This window comes from Xenia sp. Carnegie-2017, unplaced genomic scaffold (assembly GCF_021976095.1).
Source record: "Xenia sp. Carnegie-2017 unplaced genomic scaffold, XeniaSp_v1 HiC_scaffold_13, whole genome shotgun sequence".
Lineage (NCBI taxonomy): Eukaryota > Metazoa > Cnidaria > Anthozoa > Malacalcyonacea > Xeniidae > Xenia > Xenia sp. Carnegie-2017.
Window position 1 is genome coordinate 1516483 of NW_025813436.1, and position 10432 is coordinate 1526914.

General features: G+C 33.3%; 1 protein-coding gene across 1 annotated transcript; it reads right to left on the reverse strand.

Moving 5' to 3' along the window:
* Nucleotides 1–1932: 1932 nt before the first annotated feature.
* On the reverse strand, nucleotides 1933–5683 carry LOC124455367. The gene is made up of 6 exons (XM_047006021.1): nucleotides 5657–5683; nucleotides 5371–5433; nucleotides 5245–5277; nucleotides 4863–4946; nucleotides 3549–4241; nucleotides 1933–2258 (listed from the first exon to the last, which is right to left on the reverse strand). The coding sequence occupies exons 1-5, from the start codon at nucleotides 5681–5683 to the stop codon at nucleotides 3585–3587; spliced, it is 864 nt and encodes a 287-aa protein (XP_046861977.1). The 3' UTR covers nucleotides 1933–2258; nucleotides 3549–3584.
* Between the last annotated feature and the right edge of the window lie 4749 nt (nucleotides 5684–10432).

The window sequence follows — 10432 nt, forward strand, 5'->3', positions numbered from 1 at the left end:
GTATATAGATTTAGCAAGAATATTTTTCTAATGAAGTGGTGTATGCTCTAAGCTAATGCTCTGGTGTATTGTCTGTGGTTTAAAAATTTATTATTAAATGCAATTAGTGATCAATTTTTGTGCTGCAACAACTTGGTCATCTCACAGCTATCCATCTCAATTTAAAATCAGATGCACATACTTACAACTAAATTTTGTGCAGTGCAATATTTGAAAAATAAGTCATTGTTCATAACCCTTGTAGTAGCATCGACAAAGTTAAAAAAGCTGGCAAAACAACATTGTTGCTCTAAGTCAATCCAGAAAATTAAAAATGCTGTAAGTATGCAGGGGCGGATCCAGCTCAAAATGTGACGGTGTCTGGGGGGTCTGGGAACATGCTCCCCCAGAAAAGTTTTAAATTTTAACTCCCTGAACTGCGTTTTCCTGCATTTTGTGGGCAGAATACAAAAAAATACTGTCATGACTAAATCAATAAAATGATTGACTTTAAGAGTTTTTTCTAATTTTGGTAATGCATGCACGTCATGGATAAAAACGTATAATTTTGAAATTTCGTTCAGCTTCTTCTACAACTGCTGCTTGATTGCCTCTTTTTGTAAAAAGTTGAGAGTGCAGCATTACACAAGCCATAGGAAAGGCATTTTTATATGAAGTAAATGCCCTATAGTCATGCAATGATTTGATACGGGGGTGCTTAGCATAGTATGAAGCATTTTTATATAACTCAATACTGGTGAGGCACCACAGTATGTTGGAAAGATTTTCATTTGTAATCAGGGGAATAGAACAAGCATTTTGAAGACAATTTCATCAGCCAAAGTACTAAAACATGTTGAGTAGAAAGTATTCTATATATTTTACCTAGTTGAGGGAATTAAATCATTTTTTTAATGTTAGAGAATGATCATGTCCAAAGCAATGAGCTTCAACTATACAACAAACCAGCAATCTTAATGTTATGTATTGAGTAAGAGAATCATTATTTATTTATCTATAGGGTACAAAGCAACCAGCTTGGAGAATTGGTTGCAATTTTTCAGCAAACTTTAAAAATTGAGAAGGATAATTATTATTTATTATTTATATAACAATAGGGTACAAAGCAAACATAGAGAACACAGTTGTAGTGTTATAGAAAGGTCTAAGAACTGAAGAGGTTGCTCATTTGTATAACTATATGGTCAAAGCAACCCAATGTCAGGAATATAGTTGCAGTGTTATGGCAAGCATTAAAAATTGACAAGCAGTATAATTATTTATATACAACTTTTGGGTACAAAGCAAACACTGTCAGGGACACAGCTCCACTTTTGTAGCAAGCTTTATTAATTGAGGAGGTGCTTTATTTGTACATATATCTAGATGGTACAAAGTAACCAGCTTTTGGGAATAAAGAACTTTGCATTTTTATAGCAACCTTAAGTTTTGAGGAGGAAGCTTATTATTTATATGTTTAATTTGGTACAAAGCAACCAGTGAGTTTTGAAAATACATTCAAAAAGCGTTCACAAGTTTCTTCAGCTTCGAAATCTCGATGGAAATATCTTCTTGAATATCCAAATAACTGAAACTTCGACTTTGTTGGCTTGGCGCAGAATATCAAAACTCGCACTGTATGAGGCCATTGTAGATAAACAATGTATAATAATATTGATTTTGACAAGCTCTTTTTCCCATCTGCAACGTTGTCACAGTCATTGTGCAACAAAATTATGACTGAGGTGTCGATCTCATGGTGTCACTTGCACAAAAAGCTTGAGCTGTGATTGGCTTGACACCCTTTCACGGTGTCAGAAGATGGCAAATTGCGCAACATTCAAACCGCCGACAATGTCAACAATGCTCTATCACAAAATCGCAGGCTCATTTACGAGTAATTACGTAGTTAACTCCAAAGAAATGCCGCTAAATCCATAGATCTTTCAAAAATTTCATACGTCATAGCATGTAGCGCCGCGTCGACATTATTATTTGGTTATTTACGACAAAATTTACTATTTATTCGTGTTTTATGAGGATCGTGTTAAAATAATGCTGTGTAAAGTAAGAAAATATAAATCTATATACGTTTGAATGAAACATTAGAATCTTTCTCATATTATTTAAGTTCTTTGATATATTCAGTCTCTGTAATGCGTTATTGCATAATTTATAAAAATCTGACGGTGTCATTTTACACACATGACATCCCCTGAATATAAGTTAACAATCCCACATATTCTGAGCAAGTTTTCCACTTTGACAAACCAAGAATCCTGCAAAAAGTTAGGACATATTTGTCTAGATTGTATTTATATTTTAATATGTAGACTTATCAATTGCTATAGTTTTCATTCAATCAACACACAACATTAATAATTATGAAATTTTTCACTATGCTTAGAACCAGGGGCGGATCTAGAGTACGTCAAATCCGTCGCGCGACTGATGTTTGAAATTCAAAATTTACCTATTTATATTAATTAAAAATTCATTAATTGTTCTTACTTTATTATCGCATTTACTATCGTGATAAAAATCCAGCTTTATTTATTATTGAAAACTAATGACTAATGCAATGAATATCTCGTTGGTAACCAGATCAGTTGAATTTTAATTGACCTGGAATAACCGACTGATAAGCGGGGTGGCTTGACTGGTTCGACTGATAAAAGAGTCTGAACGCCAAAAACGCTTATTTCATTGGTCAATAGCCAGATCAGTGGACGATCTGGAATAATCTCGACCGATAAGCGGGATGGCCGGACCTATAAGGGAGTCCACTTGCTATCGTGTAATTGGTTCGTTTAAATTTTTGTCTTACTGTGATTGGTTTGACCTATTTCGACTGATAGCCAACTGAACTAACATAGTCAAGCTCACTCTCTGAATTGAATGTTTGATCGTTTCATAGTAATTTTCTAAGCCCCTGCTTAGAACAACAAGCCATTTACACTTCTCTTTATGATACTTCATTATATTTCTTAAGGCGTTTAGTTACTTTTGAACATTTTTGAATACACACATCACATTGTTTGTGATGTGATTATACAATAAAAATACATATGAAGTATAATACTGCCAATGCCCAATATGGTCAATATACAATGTAGAAAAAGATTAAAGAAAGAATATTTATTCAAACTTGAACAGAAACTTTTAGTATTTTGCATTTTTGTCTGTATTTAGTTTGTTAAAAAAGGCGATCGTCATTCGTACATTTTTATATGAAGGAAATATTCTAAAGGCTATGGATTATATGAAACTTGTCAATTGTATAATACTGGCTGCTGACATAAAATCATAAATGTGCAGGCGTGTACGTCTGTTAACCATTATCTAGTGCCGACCTATGCAAGCGTGGTATTTTCTCTCTTACAACTTTGTAACGACTTCGGACATATGTAAAACTGTCACGTGCAGAAAGTGTAAAAATTCCTTGTAATTTTCCCAGGATTTACTGTACAGCTGGATGTGAAAAGACGAAAGAAAATTAGATAAAATTCCTCATTATCTTTTGTTTTGAATGCATTCGACTGATGTAAAATGCGACGTATAAAACTGACCTTAATTTGTACAACGTCGTGTTGAATATATGAGTCTTAAGCTCTCTTTAACTCCTTGATATTATTTGCATGACCAGATTTATATTCCGCTTCACATTTGTCCATTTTACAGTTGGACCATTCTTCAGCGATCACGATCTTTTCGCCCTTTCTTGACAGCACAAACAGATGTAAACTGAGAACATTCTCGAAGCCTTGGATTTCGTTGGTTCCATAAGTCCCGTCGGAAATGTGAACCTCTCCAGTTCTTTCGTCCTTGATCAAGTTCAAACAGTGGCTGGTCTTCTCTGTGACACATCTCAAAATTGCTGCTGTATTCTTTGAAGATTTTAACTTCTCCTTTGCTTTTTCTAACACATCCGTGTTGTTGCCATCCAAATCAGGGAATATTGGTTCCAGGAAACCTTCGTCTTCATATTTACACACAACGTACGGACATTTCAAAAGATCATCATTTTTGTCAACTTTTTTTAACATTTCCACTAAGTCTTCAAATGATACCTGACTTGAACGACGGTACATTACAGTAATCTCCTCCGCAATTTTTTTTATCGTTAAAGACTTCATCAATTTTTGCGATGTCCTTGTAGGGCACATATTTGCGCCTTCCTCTTTCAGCAACGTCATCATTGCATTGCTACCACATGGTGCGTGATTACATGCAAGGACTCCTACTGGATCCAGTCGGGAGACCTAAAACATATTATATACTTTAGGTACAAAACAGTATCAATTACTTTAAAACCAAGAGTATAAAAGCTGACTTTAATCTTGTAAATGTTAGTATTTTTTTGTTCAATGTAAGTACTTTGAATCTCCTTCACATAGAGACTATTATTGAATGAGTTTTTAGCAGGTAATTATTTGATAATTTGAAAATTTGAGGTAATTATTTGATAATTTGAAAAGCAAATTCACAATTACATGCATCAGCTAACTAAAATAATTACAGAGAAAATTGCCATGATAAAATCTATAAACGAGATAATTGATTGAGATTATTGAGATTATTTGAATATTTCACCAATGGATTTTCATTCCTAAAATGCCTGTAGCATACAGTAATGCCAATATTAGATACATCTACTGAAACCAGTTACGTTTTAAGAGAATTTACAGAAAATTGAGGTAAGCTCCGTTTGTTTGTCAGAATCAAGAAGAAAAAAAAAGACGTGTGAAGTTGTGTAAAATTAAGATTTAGTATAAAATAAAACGAAAATGATATGTTATAGTCATTAATAATGACAGCTAGCGATGATGAATGTCAAGTGATAAATGATTTTGATATCATGAAGTTGTTACCAAAACATTTACCTGGTTAGAACCAAGCCGTTTCTCTTTCGAGTTTTTCCAAAATGATATTTTTGACATCAAAGATGAAGGAGTAAAGATTGTGCTCTGAAAAAAACAAGGTGGACTTAGTAATTCCTCGACAATTGGCAAGGTTTTTTTCAGGAAAACACGTCGAAAACACTAGCAAACAAACCGATAGCTTACATGGCTTATTAAACTAATGTGGTTGCTCCTCAATCAGATACTGAATTGTGTTTTCACATTCTCAAGCCCTGCTTTTTAGTGCTAGTTAATTAAAAACAGCTTTTGTTCAGTTGGTCCATAGTTTTAGAATTCAAAAGATTCAGTGAAGAATTTACCGGTTACTTTACTGAAAGCACTGTTTTGTTAGATATATCCTCACCCTCTTTCGACACTGTCCACAAATGAAATCATCCTGACATCATAACCAAAATTTGCATGTTCGTAATTTACTATAACCATAATTTATAAAAGGTTTTGGATTCATCATAATAATTCATAAACATACCTTACTGTTTGTACCTGGTTCGTGTGCAAGCCCTTCTCTCTTGATCTTCTGCAAATTTTTTGGCTGCAATTGACAAATAACCAAGCAATAATAAAATATACACATGTAACGTATCAAATGTACAAGTACGAAGGAACTGTGTTGTTTAGGGAAAGACTCACTTTAAAAATACATTATCTGCAACAAGAATTTGTAGTTTTGTGGGGAATGGAACCGGAGAATCTATGGTGCACATAATAAAAGTTAATACAAAATTCAACAACAATTAAACACTAAAACTTCAAACCTTCTGCTCATATTTTCCCAAGTACATTTTTCCAGTGAAAAATTCTATCCATAAAATCACAAGCGAAATAGCACTACATGTTGACATTCAACGTTAAGCGAGTTTATTTAAATGGTTGATTGAAGGGAAAACTGTTTGAAAATTGTACATACAGATTTCGTAAATCCTTGTGCATATTTTTTCTTCCAGTTCTTCAGACATTGAAGCTCAGCATCATCAATTGCAGTTCTGGATTTTTCTATGACATCTGCTAATTCTCGTAACTAAAAATTTAATTTGAAAGCTAAAAATGAACAAAAAATACCTAGCAAATATTATGGTCCATAATGTTCTTATCATGAAGTGACAATCATCTAACAATCCATAATGCGCTGTTAGCCAATCACAATATTTCAACAAACCTTTCAATTGTTGACAGTTTTAGTTTGGCGATCATCTACTGCGTCATACATAAGAAGCATATGAACTATAACACAAACCAAACTTTCTTGCTACATATTTACATGTGATGTTTGCATGGTTTATTTAAATTTCATTTTTTTGTTCAAATACTACCATAAACTCTTGGCAAATATATAATTGAATCATCGACAGCAAGTTTGAATAATCGTAATCCCTGCGTGGGCAGAAAAAGAAAAGCTAAGCAAATTAGTCCTATAACTTTCGTAGTTCTCATTGCCTGATGGAACTCTTAAAATATTTCCTAAGCCTTGTTTTAAAGATGGTTGATCACATCATCACAAAATTTATCTTTCCCGTACCTCGTTAATGAATTCCTCTGTTCTCGCCATATTAGCTACCTGAAAACGCTGTCAATTTAAAGCGTGTGACTTTTTCTGAATAAGAAGAATAAAATCTTGTTTAATGTATCCTTCTTTCCAATGCGGTTTTCTGTGGATAAAATGAAAGATAGTGCAATTTAACAAGATGTACATTATAAGTGCGGCACTTGATTTGACAAATGACGCATAACAAATTCCTATCATCTCGCGAAAAGAACAACACTAAAGGTATTTGTCCTAATGATCTTTCAAATACTCACTTTCTTTCTTTTAAATCGCAGAACAATGTTTACAGTTTTGTTAACTATAATGAAACGAACGCCTTTCAAACGAACTCTGTACAAAGTCTTTTTAACGAAAAAACTGAATACGTATGCAAAATTTTTTCCAAGGTCACATGAAATAGCACTTGATTATAATAACAATTGATTAAAATTTTTAGTTGTTTGAGGAATGTAAACATCTTGTTGTTGGGTATAATGCATAACGTAATAAAAAAACCAGACGCAGAAAAATATTTAGATTAGCTACGTTCACTTTCTTCTCCCTTTACTCATTTAATCTGATCTTTGGCAAATTTAATATTGAAAACAGCGTTTGAGTATTCACGAAAAAAATTAAATATTGAAAGTTACACAATTGCGTTGTGTTTTATCTGATGAAAAACTTAAAAACCCACAATGTGAATGCTGATGATACAATTTTGTATTTAATGCAAAATGCAAATTTTTGCTAAATGCAAAACCTAATAAGTGGTGGCAAGAGGTCAAACAACCCAGTGGAAACTATGAATTTAACTGAAAAAAATTGAAGACATGTTATCTACAGAATTAGATAACGATGAAAAAATTTTATGCGATAAAATCAACACATCCTTTATAAATGTGATGCAAGAATATTCTCCGCTATCTCCTGATGAATATATGTCTATGGATGAGAACGATCAGTTCATCGAAGTCAACAAAATCGAGGTTGTTAAAAAGTTAAGAAAAATTAGTCACTCAAAGGCCGGCAGTCCTGATGGTCTCCTTAATTGGGTACTGAAATATCAATGAGTGTTTACTTTATGTTGGCAATATCGAGGGCCCAGCCTCCCCTCCCAATGAGCAGACGTAATGCTCTAAAAAAACACAAAATCAGTGTGGAAACTATGAAGGCCAGAAAGGTAGAAGGCAATTTTAATTGACTACCTAAATATGTTACTACCAACCCCAACTGTTGTCGCGAATAATGTATCTGCTGATTGATGTTGTGATAATGTACAGGTACTCACTTGAACTAATGTATTTTGATATGGCTGGTGATATTAAAAGCGTTCGCTTGTAACAAATTTCTTCTTTGTTGAGGTCGCTGACGTGTCATTTATTTCGTTTTGTTTTTTTAACTGCGCAATATGGACTTTGAATTGTTTTTTTACACAATGATGATGCAATGTCGATTGTGATTGATTAAGAGCAAACAGATAGTTATCAATACGCAACATACACAACCAAAACATTGTAAATTATCTGTAGGTGACGTAATTTTTAGTATGAAAATTGTAAACGCAAAAAGTCTTATGGCGGAATCGTCGAGGTTTGCAAGCATTTCACAAACGGATTTGGCTTGAATTTTTTAAAATAATAACAGGAATAACACTGATGTGAATAACACGTTCAGTCAAAAAACAAGAGAAGATTTTGCATCTTTCGATCTCAAATCTCCTACATGTAAAGGTGGAAACGTTTTATTATGTTTAGAAACATCTACGATTAGTTCTTTGGATTTAGATACGCTAAGTTTCATTTTGTTCTGTGTTCCATGTGGGATGCTTTCGGTAGCAGTACAGTCATCGACTAATTCCCATTGACCCGGCCACCATTCTAAAAGATCTTTAATCATTACTTGGAAAAGTATCGGACACAAAACTGTTCATTCGGTTACACCACTGTTGATGGCTCGCCATTCAGAGACACAATCGTTTAGTTTCATGCTTTGTTTTCTTTCAGTTAAGAAGTTTCGTTCTTTATTTTTTCAGAGACTTTCATGTTTCATAACTTCTTTAGTAAAATGTTGTGCTCGATAAGATCGAGAGATTTAGAAAAATCTAGAATTGAAACTCGCACTGAGTTACCGGTTCTGTCAGTTTTACAAAGCAAGTGGTAAAAGAAACTGATCAGACCGTGAGAAGGAGAAGAATTAGGAATTGATCTAAATTATTTTAGATCAATAACTTCCCATATGGAATTAAAAAACCCAATGCATGAATTCTTAATATTTTCACTCCTCTTTCCTTACTGACAACATTGCGGCCAATATGCGCGAGGATAAGTTTTTGCGAGACTGAGCCATTGAGTTCTATAATAACTGGAAGGGCTAAGTGGACTAGGGCGATGTTGTCAAAAACATGGATGCCACATGACCTATTTCCGCTGAAATGTTCGCTTTGCAGAAAAAATTACTCTCGACCTCCCCCTGTCCTTTATAGTAAATTATATAGGATTTATTAAAAACAAACACGTTTTTGTGTTATGTCTACTATAATGCCAACACTTTTATCGTTCAATTGTTGAATACCCTAATGAGCACAAAAAGGAACATCTCACTGTAACAGGTAAGATATTTGCTTGTTTTGTTTGTTCATCAAAGATTGAAAAGCAATTAATACTCTTAAAAAGACACAAAATCTAGAAGACCGTATTAAAAACACTGACTTTCATACCAAATATACTGATATTTTCCTGTTTTTTGTTATGAAATTCAATAATTTTACCCATCTATTAGCAAAATAGTGTCCCTGATGCCAAAATAGAGCCCGCACAGTTTCTCAGTGAATAGATAACATGAAGAAACTGCCACCTCCACCAGTAACCATAAAATGGAGCACAATTTGTTCTGATCCTATTTGCTGACAACACAAAGCGATGATCAGTTTGCAAAGTGTTTCAGGAATATGATGCAGGATTAACACCATTTCATCATTATTTCAGGAGTTTTTGACCATGGTCTAATTTTAGGGATGGGGACGATATATTAATGATTCCTTGAATGCTTTGAAAAGAAAGTAAAGGTAGCAAAGAAAGATGGCGAAGCAAGGTGGCTGTAAGCGCTTGGATACTTGATGCAATGTCAATTCACAGTACTGTAAAATGGTCATTAAGTTTGTGTTTATGTAGATATTGATATTGATACTGAGATTGATGATTTATGACTCACTTTTTTATAAGTAAATGGTCAAATCATGTCATATCTTTATTAAAATATTTCTGTAGAGTGTTGTTTGAATGTTACTAATATCTAATGAATGCTATATTGAAGCATTAAAGAAAACTTCAAATTTGTAGTACTATATATTTCTTCCTTACTTCAGTTTTTACCTTAAATGACATTTTGAGCTATTTACCTATTATAGCAAAGAATGGACATGTGGCATTTGCTTTATTTCCTGCTTTTTTAAAAACGGGAAAACTTTTTGACTTTTCCAAGTGCTTCTTCAATTTTTTGCATCGTGAGTTTGTTCACGATATGGATGAGAAACAGGTAGTACAAATCTGTAACTATATAATTTCTAAAAATCTTTAAGGTTTCTTTAAATTATAGATCTAAATGTTTAACTATTAAAGGTTACTAGGTAATTTGTATACAATATTTATTTTTATTTATCAATGACCTATACCCATCATCTCTTATGCTAACTTGAGTCGTTTAGAAATTTAAATGAAAATTAATCACACAAAATCAAAAATATTGAGTCAAGAGGTAACTTTTCAGCCATTTATTCATTTATACAGAGTGGCATGCATGTACAAGAGCAAATCTTACAATTGTGACGAAAAACCAAAAGGCCATTACATGAAAGAAAGCAAAAAAGTAATGAGAATGAATGACTCAAAATGAGCTAGCACTTCTCACGGCAACCGTACAGATAATCCAAGATGTACTTTTTCTTCGTATAAACCATAAAGTTTAATAAGGCAAACAAGTTTGAATGTTGACGTCGCTGCGTCGTGCATCT

Excerpts from the sequence above, each read along its gene's own strand:
- LOC124455367 (XM_047006021.1), bottom strand. The coding sequence starts at position 5,683 with ATGTACTTGGGAAAATATGAGCAGAAG. Across the intron at positions 5,278-5,370 it reads AACCAGGTACAAACAGTAAG|GATGATTTCATTTGTGGACA; the intron begins GTATGTTTATGA and ends TTATGATGTCAG. Across the intron at positions 4,947-5,244 it reads GTGGACAGTGTCGAAAGAGG|AGCACAATCTTTACTCCTTC; the intron begins GTGAGGATATAT and ends TGTTTTTTTCAG.